Consider the following 21,846-nt stretch of genomic DNA (forward strand, 5'->3'; position numbering starts at 1 on the left):
TTATATTCGAGTATATACGGTACCTGTAGTAACAACATTCCATGCTCTGAATCCCTGTGCAAGAGGTAGCCTCTCCCATGTCTATCTCAATAGCAGACTGTGGACCTTTCTTCCAGGAACTTGTCAAAACCTTTTTTAAACTCCTTTTGAAAGGCTGAAAAGGTTTGCGCTCTTTGACTTGGTGAAGAGACAACCAAGAGGTGCTATGTTACAGGTTTATAAAATCATGTGTAGGGTGGAACAGGTAAATAGGAAATACGTATTTATACCTTCAAAGTGTGTAAAGACTAGGGGACTCGCAAGGAAACTAATAGCCAGCAAATTTAAAACAAATTATAGAAAATATTGTTTTCACACGATGAACAATCAAACTCTGTAATCTGTTGCCAGAGGATGTGGTAAAAAATATATTGAGCTTTACTGAGTTCAACAGGAGCTAGAAAAATGTCTGTGTTAGTTAATCAAGTAGAACTCGGAAAGCTGCCACTCATCCCTGGTTGGGAGCTGCAAGAAATGTCTTTATTCTTTGGGATTTTCTTAGTTTTTTGTAACAACCCAGATTATCCACTGCCAAAGACAGGATGCTGGGTTTCATGAACCTTTGGTCTGACCCAGCATGGCATATCTTTTATGTTCTTACATTCAGTTGTTTGTTTTGATCTAAGTCAATCAGCGATCACTAATACAAATAACTACTACTACTATTTATTATTTCTATAGCACTACCAGACACATGCAGTGCTGTACATTAAACACACAAGAGATCTGCTCAAAAGATACACTGGAAAAAAAATGGTGATATGCTGCTCATGTAGAGAAATACAAAGGGACAAGAGGTAGAGAGGGTAGGGGGGCTATAAAGGAAATGACAAACAAATGTGGTGCTTTATAAATTGGAAAGGTTAAGACAAATGCAATTTTGAAAAAGTGGGACTGCCGCCTGGACTTGAAAACCACTAGAGACGGAGCCCGATGTACTGAGTCGGGCAGGTTGTTCCAGGCATATGGCACCGCAAGGCAGATGAGATGGAGTCGGGAGTTGGCTGTAGAGGAGAAGAGTACAGACGAGAGACTACCTGACTAACGGAGTTCCTGAGGCAGAGTATAGGGAGAGATAAGAAAGAAGAGATATTGAGAAGCTGCAGACTGAATATACTTGTAGGTCAGTAAGAGGAGTTTGAACTGTATGCAGAAGCGAACATGGAGCCAATGAAGCGAGTTAAGGGGGGTAATGTGAGAATAATGACCTTGGCAGAATATGAGGCGTACACCAGAATTCTGAACAGAATGAAAGGGAGTGAAATGGTTTAGTAGAAGACCTTTCGAGAAGCATATTGCAGTAATCTAGGCGAGAGGTGATGAGACCGTGGATGAGGGTCTTGGCAGCATGTTCAGAAAATAAAGTCCAGATTTTAGCGATGTTGTATAGAAAGAAGCAACAAATTTTGTCAAGTCTGTTGGATATTCGAAGAGCAGAGAAATGAGTCAAAGATGACCCTGAGTTTGTGAGCTGAAGAGACAGGGAAGACGAGAGTGTTATCTACTAAAATAGAAAACAGAGGCAGGGGAGAGGCAGATTTTGGAGGAAAGATAAGAAGTTCAGCTTTGGCCTTGTTAAATTTTAGATGGTGCTGAGACATCCAGGTAGCAATGTCAGACAGGCAAACTGAGACTCGGGTCTGGAATCCCTTAGAAATTCCAGGCGTACAGAGGTAAATTTGTGAGTCATCGGCATAGAGATGTACTGGAAGCCGTGAGGAGATTAGAGCACCAAGGGAAGAAGTGTAAATGGAGAAAAAAAGAGGTCCCAGGACCAAGCCCTGAGGTATGCTGACCGATAGTGGAATGGCAGCAGAGGAAGATGCTTTGGAGCATAAACTAGAAGTGCAGTGGGAAAGATAGGAAGAGAACCATGAGATAACAGAGCCCTGGCCTGGAAGCCAAGTGAGGACAGCATATCGATGAGTAGGTGGTGATCTAGTGTCAAACGCTGCAGATAGATCAAGGGGGATGAGGATGGAGTAGAGGCCTTTGTATTTGGCCAAGAACAGGTTATTGGAGACTTTAGCAAGGGCAGTTTCCATATGGAGAAGGCGAAAGCCCAATTGAAGGAGGTCGAGAATATCTCGAGATGAAAGAAAATCAAAACAGCAGCACTGGACCGCTTGGATAGGAAGGGGAAGCGGGAGGCAGGGCGATAATGTCAGGATCCAACGATGATTTTGTGGGGAGCAGCAAAACTCTGGCATGTTTGAAGGCATCGGGTACAGTCACAGTAAAGAGTTTGAGGATATAGTAGATAGCAGGGATGACAGAAGGAGAGATGGTGATCAGTAGACGGGTGGGGAATGGAATCAGAGGAGCAGGTAGTGTGTTTGGGTGGAGGAGAGATGATGTGCAGATTACTCCTCCGTGATTTCTGAGAAGGAAGAAAAGGCAGCAGAGGTTGGTGGAGGGTGAGCAGGGCAGATGGGAGGAGGGAGAGGCGGTGGTGATTCGGTTGAGAACTCAAGGTTAATCTTGTAAACCCTATCATGGAATTATTCAGCCATGGTCTGGGGAGAAAGCAAAGGAGGAATCAAAAATGAAGGCATTTTGAATAGAGCGTTGAGCATGATAAAGAGACGGCAAGGACTGAATCCATGGTAGTCTTGTTTTGTGAATGAAAGGGCGGATTGGAAGGAGGTCAGCAGGGCGCTAGATTTTAGCCAGCGACATTCCGCAGTTTGTGCACAGGAATGTAAGAAGTGGATCTTAGAAGTCGGCCAGGGCTGGAGTTTGGCGCGACTTATAGCATGTGACATGGGCGGAGCAAGGGTAACAAGCAGAGGAGAGAATAATATTATTAGAAGATTGCTTTCATTGATAGATTTGCAAAGCGTAGTGTTGGAGAGGAGGGGGAGACCATGGCAGAAAGAGTGCAGAGGTCAATAACCTGAAGATTCCTGAAATTTACATTGCATTACATTAGTGATATCTATTCCGCCTTTACCTAGCGATTCAAGGCGGATTACATAAGAATTGTTATGATAATAAGAAGAACATATTGTTAGGATATTAAGAAGTACTTAAGGAATAGTTTGAACATTTTCTAATTTGCTAAGGAGTAGTTGGTAATTACAGGAGAAATTTGGAACATGTTTGGTTGTGTTATATTGGTTTTATGTATTTTTTTTGAAGAGTAGGGTTTTTGTTTCTTTTTTGAAGGTTTTGTAGTCTGTGGTTGAAGTCAGCAGATTGGTGAGTTGTCGGTCCAGTTTCGCTGCTCTGGTGGCCAGTAGGTTATCATACATTTTCTTCGTTTGACATTTTTGGTTGGCGGGTGTATGAATATTGTGTGGGTTCTCCTGTGTCTGGTTGAGATTGATTGAGTTAGTCGATTGTTCCAGTAGGTACGGCTGTCTCCGTTTATAGCTTTGAAAAGAAGGCTGTGGAATTTGAAGTGTACTCTGGTTTGTATTGGGAGCCAATGTGAGTCGTGGTATGCTTCTGTGATGTGGTCGTATTTTTTTCAGTGAATAGATAAGTCTTAGGGATGTGTTTTGTATTGTTTGAAGTTGTTTTATCATGGTTTCTGGGCAGGGGAGATATAGTATGTTGCAGTAGTCTATTAGGCCTAGGATTAGTGATTGAAACACTAGTTGGAATTGTTTTCTGTTGAAGAATTTTCTGACTTGTCTTAGGTCTCTCATGGTTGTGAATGATGTTTTTATTATTTTGCTGATTTGTGGTTGCATGGTATAGCCTCTGTCAATCAGTACTCCGAGGAGTGTTAGTGTGGGTTGAATGGGGTATAAGACTGAGTTTATTGCTAGGTTAGTCAAGGTTGGGGTTTTGCTGTTTTCTAGGAGGATGAAGTTTGTTTTGTCAGGATTAAGTTTTAGTTTGTGTTCTTAACCATGTTGCTACTTTTTCAAGTGTTCTGTGTATTGTGTCTCATGGAGGGCTCAGGTTGGTCGAAAGGGAGGAGTGTGGTGATGTCATCTGCGTAATTGTAGGAGGTAATGTCTAATTTGTCTAGGTAGGAACTTAGGGAGGCAATGTATAGGTTGAAGAGTGTGGGTTCCTTGGGGAACTCCACATGGGTTGGACCATGGTTCTGATTTTTCTTTGTTTGTTTTGACTATAAGTTCAGGATTGTAGGAAACCTTTGAACCATGCTAGTACCTTTCCTGTAATTCCTATTGAGTTTAGAGTTTGTAAAAGGATGTCATGGTCTACTAGATCAAAGGCTGCGGAGAGGTCCAATTGTATGATTAGCATTTTCTTGCCTGTGCTGAGGTGTTGTCTTGCAATGTCCATGAGTGTTCTAGCAGGGTTTCAATGCTGTAGCTGGTTCTGAAGCCAGACTGTGTAGGATGGAGTAAGTTGTGGTTTTCTAGATATACGTTTAGGGCTGAAGCTATGAGTATTGGTAAGGATCAGTCATGTCTAAGGGGGAGGGTGTTAGAAACATAGAAACATGATGGCAGATAAAGGCCAAATGGCCTATCTAGTCTGCCTATATGCAGTAACCATTATCTCTTTCTCTCTCTGAGAGATCCCATGTGCCTATCCCATGCCTTCTTGAATTCAGACACAGTCTCTGTCTCCACCACTTCTTCTGGGAGATTGTTCCACGCATCTACCACCCTTTCTGTAAAAAAAGTATTTCCTTTGATTACTCCGGAGCCTATTGCTTCTTAACTTTATCCTTTGCCCTCTCATTCCAGAGCTTCCTTTCAATTGAAAGAGACTCGACTCGTGCGCATTTATGTGTAGGTATTTAAACATCTCTATCATATCTCCCCTCTCCCACCTTTCCTCTAAAGTATACATATTGAAATCTTTAAGTCTGCCCCTATACGCCTTATGTTGAAGACCACGCACCATTTTAGCAGCCTTCCTCTGGACCGACTCCATACTTTTTATATCTTTTTGAAGATGCAGTTTCCAAAATTGTACACAATATTCTCAATTAGATCTCACCAGAGTCTTATACAGGGGCATCAGTTCCTCCTTTTATCCCAGGACAAGCAGGCAGCCTATTTTCACATATGGGTGACGTCATCGACGGAGCCCCGATGCGGAAGCCTCGCAAGCAGACTTGCTTGTAGAAATTAGAAGTTTCGAGTCAGCTGCACCGCGCATGCGCGAATGCCTTCCCGCCCAGCACAGGGTGCGTCTTCTCAGTTTTCCACGGAGCCGAGAAGTCCCTCTTTGACTCTCTGTGTTCTACTTACTTACTTGGTTTGTGTTATTTTTCTTCACAAATCGCTGTATTTAGTTTATTTCTTTTATTTCTCGTTAAAAAAAAAAATTTATTTCTAACGTTCGGCTGTCGGGGCTTTGACCTTGCTGTTTTTTCTCCTATGTCCCGGCCAACAACAGGCTTCAAGAAGTGTAGCCAGTGTCAGCGTGCGATTTCTCTTACGGACCCACACAGTAAATGCCTCAAGTGCCTTAGGCCAGACCATCACCCGAAGTCGTGCGAGCGCTGTGCTATTCTTCAACCTTGAGCCCTTAAACATCGTCTGCTTTCAGTGAAGAAGCTCTTCGGGATGGATTCGACCACTTTTTCGACTCCGAAGCCAACCTCGGTCTCACCTTCGACCGAGGTTCTTCCTGCCTCCACTGCTTCGACCTCGAGTCTCATCAGACCTTCGTTTGCAGCAGCTCTTTCCTCGACGACATCTGCTGTATCTTCCCCTGTATCCTCAGGTCAGATAGCTCAGCAGAAAGTTACAGCGGTGGTGCTTAAGGTGCCTAAGACTTCCAAGTCGAAGCACATTTCCACTGCCTCTGTGGAACCTCCAGCCAAAGCAGGTGGTCTGGTTTCAGATGCGGGTCCATCCTTGCCGGCTTCTTTCCAGACCATATTAGAGCAACAATTCATTCAGTTCCTCACTAATATGGGTCCGAAGCTTGTTACTCTAATCTAGCCTGGGCATTCTGCAGACTCCTGAAGCTTGTTACTCTAATCCAGCCTGGGCATTCTGCAGACTCCCGCGAGGTCGAGCCTCTTCCTATGCCTCAGACTGAGACTACACACTCTATGCAGGGAGCAGAGTCTCTGCGAGTGTCTGGTCTGGCATCTATGCACGTAAAGCAAGGAGCAGATTCTTTGCAATTGCCTCGACAGGAATCCTCACACTCCATACAAGGAGCAGAGTCTTTGGGAGTGCATCAAGGTTCCTCCATCAAGCCTCTGGAGCTTCGATCCACAGCTTCCAGCCCCATCCATTCCTTGGTGCCATTGACTGCTTCCATCTCTGGGGCGATGTCTCCTCGAATTTCGAGATCTGCTTCCAAGCACCGTTCTCACCGACATTCAAGGCCTTCATCGAGGCATACTTCCAGGCATAGCTCTTTTTCCAAAGAATGTCCTTCTTCAACTAAGCCTCGATCTACACCTTCCAGTTCTAGACCACCGACTCCTCGATCGAGGTCTCCACTTCCAAACCTCGAGGACTCGGCGGTTTCGATTGCTTCATCCAAGTATCCCTATTCTTTTGATGCCTTTTTTCCGGCTGAAGCTTCATCTTTGACCCAGGCTGCCTCGACGACCTCGAGTCCTTCTCGAGGCAAGGCATTGGCGGATCAGCTATCTTTCTCCTCTTTTCTTCGTCAGATGGCTATAGACTTGGACCTTCAATTGGATGCTGGTTCGAAATACTCTAAGGAGTATCTCGAAGTCATGCATCTTCCTCAACCTCCGGCAGAATCACTTAAGCTTCCTCTTCATAAGCTTTTGTCTCAGACTTTTACCAGATGTCTGGAGACTCCTTATGCAATTCCAGCTGTTCCAGGCAAATTGGACTCCAGATATAAAACTCTCCATTGCAAAGGATTTGAGAATTCACAATTATCTCACCAATCCCTACTTGTGGAGTCATCCTTGAAGAGGTCCCATCCTTCCAAGGTTTATGCTACCGTTTCTCCTGGAAGGGATGGGAAAATTATGGACAAATTCGGACGTTGCATCTATCAAAATGCCATGATGTCCTATAAAGTCCTTAATTACAATTTTCATTTTATAACTTATTTTGAGTTCCTCATTGATTTTTTGCCTAAATTTATTAGTTATTTAGATACTCAAAAGCACTTTGAATTTCAAGAAGTTATAGCTTCTCTATCACAACTCAGATTACATCTACTTCAGTTTTCTTACGATGCCTTTGAGTTGGTCTGCCAGGGCGGCTACTTGTTCTGTAGCAATGCATCGCCTTGCTTGGCTTCGTACCATTGACATGGATCCTAATCTTCAGGACCACTTGGCTAATATTCCTTGTGCAGGCAATGACCTCTTCGATGAATCTATGGAGGCAGCCACCAAGAAGTTGTCTGAGCATGAAAAATCCTTTGCTTCTATTGTCAGACATAAGCCAAAGCCAGCTCCTGTCAAGCCTGCACGCCCTCCTCCTATTTATCAGAGGTGTTTTGCTCCAAGAGCGGCTCCTTACACTCGCCTTCCTCTTAAGAAACAGCAGAATCAGAAGCAACAGAAACCTCAAACTTCTGCTGCACCTAAGGCTACACAGCCTTTTTGATTGTTTAAAAAAGAGCATAACCTCCACCGTTCTGTCTCTGACCTATCTTCCCCCTATAGGAGGTTGTGTCCATCATTTTTACCACCGATGGGAGACAATCACATTCGACCTCTGGGTACTGTCAATCATCAGGGAAGGATACTCTCTTCATTTTACTCAGGTTCCACCAGAGCTTCCTCCAAGAGAGTATCCTTCCAGTCCATCCCAGACCGCCCTTCTTCTTCAGGAAGCTCAAGCTCTGCTTCGTCTCCATGCCATCGAACCAGTTCCTTTGGAACAGCAGAACAGGGGGTTTTACTCCCGTTACTTCCTTGTTCCGAAAAAGACGGGCGATTTGCGGCCCATTCTGGATCTCGGGGCTCTCAACAAATTTTTAGTCAAAGAAACATTTTGCATGTTATCCCTGGCATCTTTTTATCTCCTCCTAGATCAGAATGACTGGTTATGCTCTCTGGATCTTAAGGAGGCTTATACTCATATTCCCATTCATCCGGCCTCACGCCAATATCTCAGATTTCGGGTGGGGAATCTGCATTATCAATACAGAGTGCTGCCCTTTGGCCTGGCTTCATCTCCCAGAGTGTTCACCAAGTGCCTGGTAGTGGTAGTCGCAGCTCTCAGAAACCATGGGCTTCAGGTATTTCCCTACCTGGACGACTGGCTCATCAAAGATTCAACATCTCAAGGGGTTATTGTAGCGACCCAATAGACTACGTGGTTCCTACAGAGTTTGGGATTCGAAATCAACTTTCCCAAATCCCAACTTCAACCTTCTCAGAATCTACAATTCATCGGAGCTGTTCTGGATACTATCCAACTCAGAGCATTCCTTCTGCAACAACATTTGGAAGTCCTCCTTCAACTCTGTTGTACAGTTCTTTCCGCTCCTCCTTATCAGCAAGACACATGATGGTACTCCTGGGTCACATGGCCTCCACAGTACACGTGACTCCTTTTGCCAGACTTCACCTCAGAATTCCTCAGTGGACCCTGGCATCTCAGTGGACACAGCTTTGCGACCCACTTTCTCGACACATTGCAGTCACTCCTTCATTGAGACAGCCTCTCCACTAGTGGATGCTCTCTTCCAATCTCTCCAGAAGCTTGCTGTTTCAAACGCCCCCTCATCAGAAGGTCCTCACAACAGATTCCTCGACCTACGCTTGGGACGCTCAATCTCGATGGTCTCTGTACTCAAGGCCACTGGACCAGCACGGATCGTCAGTGTCACATCAATCTGTTGGAACTCAGAGCGATTTTCAAGGCTCTCAAAGCTTTTCAACATCTTCAAGATCAGGTAGTCCTCATTCGGACTGACAACCAAGTCGCCATGTATTATAGCAACAAACAGGGTGGGACGGGATCTTCCTCCCTTTGTCAAGAAGCTCTGAAGGTTTGGGACTGGGCAATCCACCACAACACCTTCCTCAAAGCTGGCTACATCCAAGGGGCAAAAAAATTGCTTGGCAGACAACTTGAGTCGTCTTCTGCAACCTCATGAATAGACACTCCATTTCTCGCTTCTTCATCACTATTTTTCACAGTGGGGAACACCTCAGATAGATCTCCCCACAACCACAAACTCAGTTATGCTCCAGGATCTATTCTCCTCATCGCCTCGAGGCTTTTCTTCTGGAATGGACTAATCTTTTCCTGTATGCATTCCCTCCATTCCCTCTCATTCTCAAGACTCTTGTCAAGTTAAAGAACGACCATGCCACCATGATTCTGATTGCTCCTCGGTAGCTGAGACAACCTTGGTACGCCCTTCTCCTTCAACTCAGCAGCAGGGAGCCATACCTTCTACCAATTTTTCCATCTCTACTTACACAGAGTCAGGGATCTCTGCTTCATCCCAACCTGCAGTCTCTACACCTGACAGCTCGGTACCTCTCAACATAACTCCTCTTCAGTTTTCTCAATCTGTAAGAGACATTTTAGAGGCTTCTAGGTAGCCTACCACTAGACAATGCTATCACCAAAACTGGACTAGATTTTTTACGTGGTGTTTTTCTCACGATCAGGAGCCTCAACATTCCTCCTTGTCTTCTGTTTTAGACTACCTTTTGCACTTATCCACCTCTGGCCTCAAGTCTATATCAATCCGAGTTCAATGTCAGACCTCCTCTGGAACCTCAATGTTGTTCTTACTCATTTGATGAAGCCTCCATTTGAACTAATGTCTACGGCTCATCTGAAGTTTCTCACTTGGAAAATGGTGTTTCTCATTGCCCTCACTTCTGCTCGAAGAGTCAGTGAGCTGCAAGCTTTAGATGCTGATCCACCTTTCACTGTGTTCCATCATGACAAGGTGGTTCTCCGTACTCATCCTAAATTCCTACCTAAAGTGGTTTCGGAATTTCATCTCAACCAATCCATTATTCTTCCAGTGTTCTTTCCAAATCCTCATTCTCATCCTGGAGAATCAGCTCTTCATACTCTGGACTGTAAATGTGCTTTGGCTTCTGTTTGGAACACATCAAATCACACAGAACTGCTCCTCAACTTTTTGTCTCCTTCAATCCAAATAAGTTGGGACATCCTATCTCTAAGTGTACCATCTCCAACTGGATGGCTGCTTGTATCTCCTTCTGCTATGCCCAGGCTGGATTACCCCTACAGAGTAGAGTCACAGCCCATAAGGTCAGAGCAATGGCAGCTTCAGTAGCTTTCCTCAGATCTACACCTATTGAGGAAATTTGCAAGGCTGCCACTTGGTCCTCGGTTCATACTTTCACTTCTCACTATTGTCTGGATGTTTCCTCCAGACAGGATAGCCATTTTGGCCAGACAGTATTACAAAATTTATTCTCCTAAATTTCCAACACTCTCACCATCCCATTCTGGTTAGCTTTGAGGTCACCCATATGTGAGAATAGGCTGCCTGCTTGTCCTGGATAAAGCACAGTTACTTACAGTAACAGGTGTTATCCAGGGACAGCAGGCAGCTATTCTCACAACCCACCCACCTCCCCTGGTTGGCTTCTCTGCTAGCTATCTGAACTGAGGAGACGCACCCTGTGCTGGGCGGGAAGGCAATCGCGCATGCGTGGTGCGGCTGACTCAAAACTTCTAGTTTCTACAAGCAAGTCTGCTTGTGAGGCTTCCGCATCGGGGCTCCGTCAATGATGTCACCCATATGTGAGAATAGGCTGCCTGCTTGTCCTGGGATAAAAGGAGGAATTGATGCCCCTGTATAAGACTGTCCCTGGATAACACCTGTTACGGTAAGTAACTGTGCTTTTCCTACTGACCATACCTCTCCCTATGTACCCTAGCATCCTTCTAGCTTTTGTCGTTACCTTTTCAACCTATTTGGCCACCTTAAGATCATCACATACAATCATACCCAAGTCCCGCTCTTCTGTCGTGCATATAAGCTCTTCATCCCCTAAACTGTACCATTCATTTGGGTTTTTGCAGCCCAAATACATAACCTTGCATTTCTTAGCATTAGATTTTAGTTGCCAAATTTCAGACCATTCTTCAAGCTTCGTTAGGTCTTTCTTCATGTCATTCACACCATCCAGGGTGTCTACTTTATTGCAGATTTTGGTATCATCTGCAAAGAGGCAAATCTTACCTGACAGCTTATATCGCTTATAAAAATGTTAAAAAGAACAGGCCCAAGCACAGAACCTTGAGGTACACCACTGGTAACATCCCTTTTCTCAGAGCGGAAAGTTATCAGATGATGGTCAGAGAGTAGAAGAATTGAGGAGGAGAAGTTGGCAATTGAGGAATTAGAGAAAAGGACAAGATCAAGGCAGTAGCCATTCTCGTGTGTGGGAGTAATAGAGTAGAGAATGACATGGGGACAAATTTGTCCCCGTCCCCGCAGGAACTCACTTTCTTCGTCCTGTCCTTGCGAGTTTTGTCACTATCCCTGTCCTTGCCCCATTCCTGTAAGTTCTTGCCTTAACTGCACAAGCCTTGAACACTTATGATTTTAAGGTATTTGAAGCTTGTGAAGATGAGGATGGAGTTTTCAGGAATGGGGCGGGGACGGGAAAATGAGTTCCCGCAGGGATGGAGAAAAAGTTGTTCCAGTGTCATTCTCTATAATAGATAAATAATGTGTACAGCAGTCCTTTGCACTGTTATGCTATCACTCGTGTTCTCCACAAACAGTACTTCATAACATATTCATTTATAATTTTTACTTATTCATTGGTCTTCAGAAGTGCCAGTATTAGCCAATTGGTTTGAGTGACCAAATACTATGTGGCACTAGCCTCCTCATCAGACCGTTATGTTTTATATAAAGTGATTTAGTGCTTCTATACTTCAGTGCTTGAGTAAATAAATAAATAATCTTTCAACTTATCTTTTTTTCTGCGTTTTCTGAGTTTTCCCTTTGTCAATAGTTATCAGGAAGGGACTTGTCATTCCGACATGTTTCGCCCAAAGGCTGTATCAAGAAAAAGTCCCCTGCAATAAAATGCATTCATTAAACTCAGTATAAGATATCAATTTAATTAAAAGCCCTTTCTGCTATTGCAAACATCTCTAAACACATCTTTAAAGAAAGGGGTTCTTCCCAACCGGCAAATCCTTTAGTAGTTGAATAGTTACTCCTTTTGCTTTAGCTCCACACCATCCCGATCATTGGAAATTTTGTGACAAAGATGGCCTCCTCTTTTTAACCTCCCTCTTCTCTGACATCAGGGGCAGCAGTAGCGAATCAGATAAGAGACATCCATTCTATTTCCTGGTTTAGACCTCCCGGGTATACCGTATTCAACCTAAAAATCCAGTTCTGTTCACAGTAATTTAGTTTGCGTTCATATTACCCTCCCTCCCCACCCTTCTTTGACATGATCTATCATTCGCCATTGGATGTCTTGTAAAGTATGCTATTTATCCTGCCAGTGTTGTACAAGCAGTGCTTCCAGGGCATTGTTCATAATGCGAGATTTATGCTCATTTAGTCTAATATGGACTGGTCTTTTAGTTCTTCCAATGTATATCAGACCGCATGGACATATAATGCTATATACTACATTACAAGATTTACATGTTGTCCTACTTCTTGAACGGATTATAATCTCCCTTCCCATAGGGTTCCATTCCCCACCTTCAATTGTATTAGTGCACCACTGGCAGTTTCCACATTTTACGTGCACCACGTCCTGATATCTTGTATCATATCACCTGTGTTTAACTAGTTGTTCTCCCAGATTGCTAGCTCTACTATATGCAATCGTGGGGAAATCCACAAAAAGCTCAGGGATAATTTGTAACACATGCCAGTGTTTTCTCATATTAGACACCAAGTTGTACGACCCATCATAAAATGGTAACACACAGATCAATCTATTATCCTCTTGGGTGTGTTTTGTTCTTTCTGAGGCTGTTCTACTTGGGGTTGCGTCTTTTGGGCTTATAAAGTAGGATTTTATAACAGGATGCCTATGTTGAAAGTCCAAGAAGATACTTACATTATCCTTGCTCTATAAATGCAATCTATGTGCTTTTTTAAAATAAGTAGATTCAGCCCAGTTAGCGTGTATATATGTACAAATGTACTCTTGCTCTGAGGATGCTGTAAATGTTTGCATGCACTCTTTGCTTGTATTTTTGTTTTGTTTTTGTGTGTGGTTTTTATTTTTTATAATACATACATCTCAACTGTGCATCTGCTTTGCTCAAACTATGCTTCTGGGAACACCTATAGGTCCCCATGAAAGTACAGTACAAATGATCAGAGCACATGTTCTTTTTCACAGCTATATGAGTACAGCTGCACAAATTTTCTGCATGTAAAATGGGCTTTGCACTAGAGAATGACACGGTGACAAAATTCATCACCGTTCCCGTCCCCGCAGATAACCGCGGGAAATAATCCCATGTCATTTTTTTGTGTCTATTTCAACCTCAGTCCTTCTACACCAGCATTCTTCAAAGCAAAGCTTGCGGGTCAGTGGTTGTGGCCATTCATACTCTGATTCTTCCCTCTCTCTTTAAAGAATGACATGAAGATGGTTTCCCGCGGGGACGGGAACGGTAACGGTGATGAATTTTGTCACCGTGTCATTCTCTACTTTGCACCTAGATATAGGGATAATTTTGTAAGAGTATAATATTAGTGATGATTGAGTCACTGACCCATCTTAAATTTACTTTCATGGAGGAAATCTTTAAGGAATGTGAACCTCTGATGACACATTCATACTGAAATGATGTAATTAACACCCAAACTGATGTTTTTTTAAGAGTGTTAGAGCTATCTTTAATCTTATTCACAGTAGTTTATTATTTTTATTTGGCATGGAAACACTGAATTTTACAATATAGATGCTCTCCATTTAAAAGAAAGGGAGAAATATAAGATCTTTATTTAAAGCACCTTAAAATGGGGAATATGCCATTAAATTATGTGTTTCAGAACCCAGTCTCTCGCAGCTGCTCTCCAGTTCACCTGAAAGATGAAGATGAGTTTTTCCTGAAAGGATATCATGACTTGCCAGCAGATCTCCAATACCAGATGCCAACCCTCAGTCAAACAGGAAGGCCTGCATCTTTGGTACATAGAAAAACTGGAAAAGTAACTATTACTGATTTAATCCCTCTTGGATGCTTTCCTGTAAAGTTTCAAATGGGTTTGTTCAAAAATAGGTGGCAAGCCATTGTAAAACAGCTTGCCTCCATAGACTTGAAAGGGAGGGGGGTGGGGAGGAAATGCACAAATTATGTTTATAAAGACTAATTGAATGGGGTCCGGGGCAATTACCAGCAGATACAATTTTCTTGGCATACATATTTCTAATAAATAGCTATAGTAGACACTAACCATAAACTGAATTTCCAGTGCAATAGGTGAGACATTCTAGACATTCGCAGAGCAAGTATGGGGAAATAACCCTATAGTCTAGAACAGGGGTGTCCAACCTGCTGCCCGAGGGCCCCGTGAAGTATTTTGTGCGGCCCCGGTCGAGGGTATTGCAGTGTTTTCCTCTGCTGCCCCAGGATGTTTACCGTCTTGCCGGCTCCCCTCCTCTGTCTTGCTGCAGTGTTTGTGCGGCCCCAGAAAAAAATTTTGAAGCCAAAAGGTTGGACACCCCTGGTCTAGAATGTCTCACCTATCTACTGGAAAAGAGCTTACCAGGGTAAGTACATAATCTCTTTATATTTGTTTATAACTTCTGTTAACCTTCTAAGTCTATATGGAGCTAGGTGTACTAAAATGTTTTCCCACTTTAAGTCTAAAATGCTTAATAAATTTGACCTATAAAGAGTAAGTGGCTGTGGTGAGACTTTATTCTTGGAAACCTTTAATTGAACTGCTTTGCAAATGTCAGCATCTTTGTTGGGGGGTTTTAGAGGAGTTGAAAAAATATTTTTGCTGGAAAATGTTCATTGATTAGCTGTTTATAAAACAATGATTTTAGTTTGTGTACCAAATTGCAGAAATGAACAAAATGAAAAGCCTATTATCCCAGGACAAGCAGGCAGGTATTCTCACTAGTGGATGACGTCATCCAACAGAGCCCCGATGCGGACATCTCACAAGCATACTTGCTTGTAGAAACTTTTAGAAGTTTCGAGTTGCCCACACCGCGCATGCGCGAGTGCCTTCCCACCCGATGCACCGGGCGCGTCTCCTCAGTTCTTTCTCTTCCGCGGAGCTGAGAAGTCCATCTTCGACTCTCTGCGCGAAGTCCCTTCACTTGTGCCTTCTGTGCCCGCGTTTTTGAGTTTTACTTTGCTCATAATCGTTGGCTCACGTTGCGTTTTCTTGTTTTAAAAAAAAAATAATACATTTCTTTCGATCGTTCGACCGGGCAGGCTGCGGGGCCGTGGCCCCGCGGCTTTGATCTTGCGGCGGAGCTTTTTCGGTCTATGTCCCGGCCTGTTACCAGTTTTAAAAAGTGTTTCAAGTGCCAGCACGCGATTTCGTTGACGGACCCTCATCGATGCTGTCTTCAGTGTCTAGGGCCTCAACATCTTCCGAAATCGTGCCGGCCTTGCTCCACACTTACAGCACGTGCTTTTAAGCGTTGCTGCATTTTGTTGGAGTCGCTGTTCAGCATGGAGGTGTCGCCGGAGCTGCCCGCGGCGCAGAGCGCCACGCCTTCAACTTCCACCTCAGCTTCTTTGGCCTCGAGTCTGCTCAAGCCTGCCTCGTTCGTGCCGGCTTCGACTCCGATGTCTGCTGCGGTGCCTTCCGCCATCTCCTCAGGTCAGGTAACGCAGCCTCCCATTCCTCCAGTGGTGCTCAAGGTGCCCAAGGCTTCTAAGCCCAAGCCCCCGGGCGTCCGAATTAGCAATGTCCTTGCTGGAGGTCCTATTGTGGATGCGGATCCCTCTTTGCCGGCTTCGTTCCATGCCATGATAGAGAAGCGATTTGCCGAGCTCTTTACTAAGATTGGGCCGATGCTTCTCTCCCAAATCCAGTCTGGGCACGTGGAAGCCTCCCGCGAGGTCGAGCCGTCTCCGGTGCCTCCTCGACGCACACTCTTGCTGCTGGGAGCAGAGTCTCAGCGAGTGTCTGGTCTGGCTTCGGGGCATGCCTCGCAAGGAGCAGAGTCTTTGCCTATGCCTCCTTTGGAACCGATACCCTCGATGCATGGCGCACCCACCTTGCCTGGAACAGAACCTGCCTCCTCGATGCCGAGCCTCGAGCCTTGGAGAGTGCCTTGCGGGGCTTCGTCTCAGCCTCCGCTGCTTCGATCCACAGCCTCCAGCCCCATCTACTCGATGGCTGCCTCGTCTGGGCTTCGCTCGCCTCGGCGCTCGAGGCCTGCTTCTCGACACAGTTCTGGTCGTCGTTCGAGACATTCATCGAGGCATTCTTCGAGGCATGCCTCGCCTCGTCGTAAGCAGCCTTTTTGGGAGTTTTCTCCGGATTACTCGCCTCTTCCTCCTATGCCGAAACTCGAGGACATCGTGGGTTCGTTCTCTCCCTGCCGGTCCTCGGCCTCGGCAAATCAGGCCGCCTCGTCTTCTTTGAGTCCATCTCGAGGCCCGGCCCTGGCTGACCAGATGTCCTTCCTGAGGCAGATGGCAGTGGATCTGGATATCACCCTGGATTCGGGTTCCAAGTTTTCTAAAGAGTATTTGGAGATGATGCATCTTCCTCAACCTCCTGCTGAGTCTCTCCTTCTGCCTCTCCATAAGCTTCTGGACCAGCCTTTCATGAGATGCTTCGAGACTCCATTCTCCATCCCCACAGTCCCAGGGAAGTTGGATGCCAGGTACTGCACGGTGCACCTTAAGGGCTTCGACGGGGCGCAGCTTTCTCACCAGTCCCTCTTGGTTGAATCCTCCTTGAAGCGGTCTCATCCCTCCCAGGTCTATGCCTCCACTCCTCCTGGCCGGGAGGGAAAAACCATGGACAGATTTGGCAGGCACATTTACCAGAGATCGATGATGGCTTCTCGAGTCCTGAATTACAGTTTTCATTTTGCGACCTACTTTGAGTTTTTTCTCTCCGTTCTTCAGAAGTTTTTGCCCTATCTGGACTCTCAGGCTCGCTTCGAGTACTCGGAGGTCCTGGCGTCGTTGTCCCAACTCCGCCTGCAGATGATGCAATCGTCTTACGACGCTTTTGAACTCTCGGCCATGTTCGGTGGCCATGAGACGCCTGGCGTGGCTCCGGACCATTGATATGGACACGAATCTTCAGGACAGGCTGGCGAACGTTCCCTGTGCGGGAGCAGACCTTTTCAACGAGTCCATCGAGGCGGCGACGGAGAAGCTGTCCAAACATGAAAAATCTTTTCAATCTATTCTCCGCCAGAAGCCCAAGCCTGCTATTGCTCGTCCGTCTCGCCCGCCTATGATCTACCAGAGGCACTATCCGCCGAAGCAGGCACCCACCATCCGTCTGCCTGTGAAGAGGCAGCACCAACAGAAGCCCCAACAAAAGCCTCAACCTTCTGCTGTCCCCAAGGCAGCCTTTTTGACTGTCTCGTAGGGAGCATAACTTCCATCGTTCTGCCCTCCCCGTTTTTTCCCATCGGAGGTCGTCTCCATCACTTTTACCATCGATGGACGACTATTACCACCGACCTCTGGGTCCTTTCCATCGTAAGAGAGAGATTATCTCTTCAGTTCCATCAAGTTCTTCTGGAACATCCTCCAAGAGAGTATCCTTCCAACTTAACCCAGACCGCTCAGGCTTTGCTCCGGCTTCGTGCCGTCGAGCCGGTCCCTGTGGACCAACAGAACAAGGGTTTTTACTCCCGGTACTTCCTTGTTCCGAAGAAGACGGGCGACCTGCGTCCTATTTTGGACCTCAGGGTGCTCAACAAGTTTCTGGTCAGGGAGAAGTTTTGCATGTTGACCCTGGCTTCTCTCTATCCCCTCCTCGAGCAGAATGACTGGTTATGCTCTCTGGATCTCAAGGAGGCCTACACTCATATTCCCATCCATCCGGCCTCCCGTCAATACCTCAGATTTCGGGTGGGACATCTTCAGTACAGAGTGCTCCCTTTCGGCCTAGCTTCGTCTCCCAGAGTCTTCACCAAGTGCCTGGTTGTAGTGGCCGCAGCACTCAGGAACCATGGTCTACAGGTGTTTCCCTACCTCGATGACTGGCTCATCAAGGATTCCACGTCTCAGGGTGTCGTCCAGGCCACTCAAAGGACGATCTGGTTTCTGCAGAGTCTGGGATTCGAGTTCAACTTTCCCAAATCCCATCTACAACCTTCACAGACTCTTCCCTTCATCGGAGCTGTTCTGGATACTATTCAACTCAGAGCGTTCCTTCCTCCTCAACGCCTGGCGGCTCTTCATCTTTGTCACTCGGTCTCCTCTCGCCCGTCCATCTCGGCGAGACACATGATGGTGCTCCTGGGCCACATGGCCTGTACAGTTCACGTGACTCCTTTTGCCAGACTTCACCTGCGGATTCCTCAGTGGACCCTGGCATCTCAATGGTCGCAGATCTCCGACCCTCTGACTTGACACATTCAGGTCACTCCTGCTCTGCTTCACTGGTGGATGCTCTCTTCCTATCTCTCCAGAGGTTTGCTGTTTCACATGCCTCCCCATCAGAAGGTCCTCACGACCGACTCCTCGAACTATGCTTGGGGGGCTCATCTGGACGGTCTCCGCACCCAGGGCTATTGGACGAGTGCGGATCGTCTGTGCCATATCAATCTCCTGGATCTCAGGGCGATTTTCAATGCTCTCACTGCTTTTCAGCTCTTCACACTCTGGACTGTAAATGTGCTTTGGCTTTCTACCTGGAATGCACCAAGCCTCACAGAACTGCTCCTCAACTTTTCATCTCCTTCGATCCGAATAAGTTGGAACGCCCTATCTCTAAGCGCACCATTTCCAACTGGATGGCGGCTTGTATCTCTTTTTGCTATGCCCAGGCTGGATTACCCCTTCACAGTAAAGTCACAGCCCATAAGGTCAGAGCAATGGCAGCCTCTGTAGCTTTCCTCAGATCGACACCGATTGAGGAGATTTGTAAAGCTACCACTTGGTCCTCGGTTCATACCTTCACCTCACACTATTGTCTGGATACCTTCTCCAAACGGGATGGACAGTTTGGCCAAACAGTATTACAAAATTTATTCTCCTAAGTTGCCAACTCTCCCACCATCCCATTTGGGTTAGCTTGGAGGTCACCCACTAGTGAGAATACCTGCCTGCTTGTCCTGGGATAAAGCAATGTTACTTACCGTAACAGTTGTTATCCAGGGACAGCAGGCAGCTATTCTCACATCCCACTCACCTCCCCTGGGTTGGCTTCTCTGCTAGCTATCTGAACTGAGAAGACGCGCCCGGTGCATCGGGCGGGAAGGCACTCGCGCATGCGCGGTGTGGGCAACTCAAAACTTTTAAAAGTATGCTTGTGAGATGTCCGCATCGGGGCTCCATTGGATGACGTCACCCACTAGTGAGTAGCTGCCTGCTGTCTCTAGATAACAACTGTTACACTAAGTAACATTGCTTTGTGCATCTATCCGAGGCTCATCAAGGAACTGAAAGGGACTATAACTGAACTGCTTCAACTAATAGCCAATCTGTCGATCAAAATCGGGAAAGATTCCGGAAGACTGGAAAGTGGCGAATGTTACGCCAATCTTCAAAAAAGGTTCGAGGGGAGATCGGGAAACTACAGACCGGTGAGTCTGACCTCGGTACCGGGAAAGATAGCAGAGGCGCTGATAAAGGATCACATAATTGATCACCTCGATGGACATGGTCAGATGAGGACCAGCCAGCATGGTTTCAGTAAAGGCAGATCTTGTTTGATGAACTTGCTGCACTTCTTCGAGGGAGTAAACAGGCAGATAGGCAAGGGCAACCCGGTCGGCATTGTATATCTGGATTTTCAGAAGGCATTCGACAAGGTTCCACATGAACGACTACTTAATTGTGAGCCATGGAATTGAGGGTGAAATACTTGCGTGGATTAAAAACTGACTGGAGCATAGGAAACAGAGAGTGGGGGTAAATGGACAATACTCGGACTGGATGAGCGTCACCAGTGGGGTGCCGCAGGGTTCGGTGCTTGGACCTGTGCTCTTCAACATCTTTATAAATGATCTAGACATTGGTACGATGAGTGAGGTGATTAAATTTATGGACAATACGAAGTTATTCAGAGTAGTGAAGACCCAGGGGGATTGCGAAGATCTGCAACGTGACATAATCAAGCTCGAGAAATGGGCATCGACATGGCAAATGAGGTTCAACGTGGATAAGTGTAAAGTGATGCATGTTGGTAACAAAAATCTCATGCACGAATACAGGATGTCCGGGGCGGTACATGGAGAGACCTCCCAGGAAAGAAACTTGGGAGTTCTGATTGACAAGTTGATGAAGCCATCCACGCAATGTGTGGTGGCGGCGAAAAGGGCAAACAGAATGCTAGGAATGATAAAGAAGGGGATCACAAACAGATTGGAGAAGGTTATCATGCCACTGTACCAGGCCATGGTGCGCCCTCACCTGGAATACTGCGTCCAGCATTGGTCACCATACATGAAAAAGGACACAGTACTACTCGAAAGGGTCCAGAGAAGAGTGACTAAAATAGTTAAAGGGGTGCAGGAGTTGCCGTACAGTGAGAGATTGGAAAAACTGGGCCTCTTCTTCCTTGAAAAGAGGAGACTGAGAGGGGATATGATCGAAATATTCAAGGTACTGAAGGGGATAGACTTAGTAGATAAGGACAGGTTGTTCACCCTCTCCAAGGTAGGGAGAACAAGAGGGCACTCTCTAAAGTTGAAAGGGGATAGATTCCGTACAAACGTAAGGAAGTTCTTTTCACCCAGAGAGTGGTAGAAAACTGGAACGCTCTTCTGGAGTCTATTATAGGGGAAAACACCCTCCAGGGATTCAAGATAAGGTTGGACAAGTTCCTGCTAAACTGGAACATATGCAGGTGAGGCTGGACTCATTTAGAGCACTAGTCTTTGACCTGGGGGCTGCCGCATGTGCGGACTGCTGGGCACGATGGACCACTGGTCTGACCCAGCTGCGGCAATTCTTATATTCTTATGTAAGTACCTTTCTTACAGCTTCAAAATGGAGAACATTTCTTCAGTGCCCTTAGAGATTTTTCTTGTGCTGCCTTTTTTTAACCATTTTATTTTATTTTTTTAGATCTGCAAGAAATTAATGAAAGAACCCTACCCCACTGGACCTTTTCCAACATTCAGCACGGATTACCGGGCTGCTCTAGTACTTCAGCCAGGAGTAGATCAAGAGGAAAATAAAAAACAAGTAGGTGAAATAACTAATGTGTCGTGTGAGCCACTCTTTACAATGTCTCTTCTGTCATCAATTAAGGTGGAATTGTGACAGTGTCCATTTTTTTAGAGTTTGGTAAGTTGTTTTTTGCACCACACATTAACTTGCAAAAACTAATTTGTGGTCATGCAAAGATTATTGGGGTGTATCCAGTGTTCCCCCTGCAGGCATCACACAGACAAGTTCCCTATTGCAGGTTAATGTCAACTGTGATTAGTGTGAATGCACCTAATATTACCCTTGGGGTGAGATTAAATGCACACTTGAGTTACCTGTCCCTAAAACGTGCAGTCCACACCCAGTCTCTGTTCAAGCCTTGCCCAGTCACTGATTCATCCTGTGCTAAGCAGCATAGGATTTTTATTGTATTGGCTGATAGTGTGTGTTTTAGCAAGTGCTAAATGTTTAGCATGCTTTAGTAGAAGGGTCCCATAGTTAGGTAAATAGTGTACCACATTACAGGAAGTTATAATAATTCATTATACCTAGAAAGATACTAATGTGGAAACTAAATTAGAGGCGCTCCATAGCATCTCATTCAGAGGAATGAGAGGTAAGATTCCTGCCATATTGTAGAGATACTATGAACAGTGATGTG

At 45.6% G+C, this 21,846-nt stretch overlaps 1 protein-coding gene across 3 annotated transcripts in view; it reads left to right on the forward strand.

Annotated features, from left to right (window-relative positions):
* The window catches only part of CCDC15 (coiled-coil domain containing 15), a 97,671-nt gene that overhangs the window by 44,255 nt on the left and 31,570 nt on the right, over nucleotides 1-21,846 (forward strand). For 2 of the 3 annotated variants that reach the window (XM_033918272.1, XM_033918270.1), the window contains exons 5-6: nucleotides 13,918-14,076; nucleotides 21,102-21,221. In XM_033918272.1, coding sequence (XP_033774163.1) covers nucleotides 13,918-14,076; nucleotides 21,102-21,221 — 279 coding nt within the window. The remainder of the gene's footprint in view (nucleotides 1-13,917; nucleotides 14,077-21,101; nucleotides 21,222-21,846) is intronic. The other variant, XM_033918271.1, reaches the window with a different exon arrangement.

The sequence above is a fragment of the Geotrypetes seraphini genome, chromosome 13, assembly GCF_902459505.1.
Source record: "Geotrypetes seraphini chromosome 13, aGeoSer1.1, whole genome shotgun sequence".
Taxonomy (NCBI): Eukaryota; Metazoa; Chordata; class Amphibia; order Gymnophiona; family Dermophiidae; genus Geotrypetes; species Geotrypetes seraphini.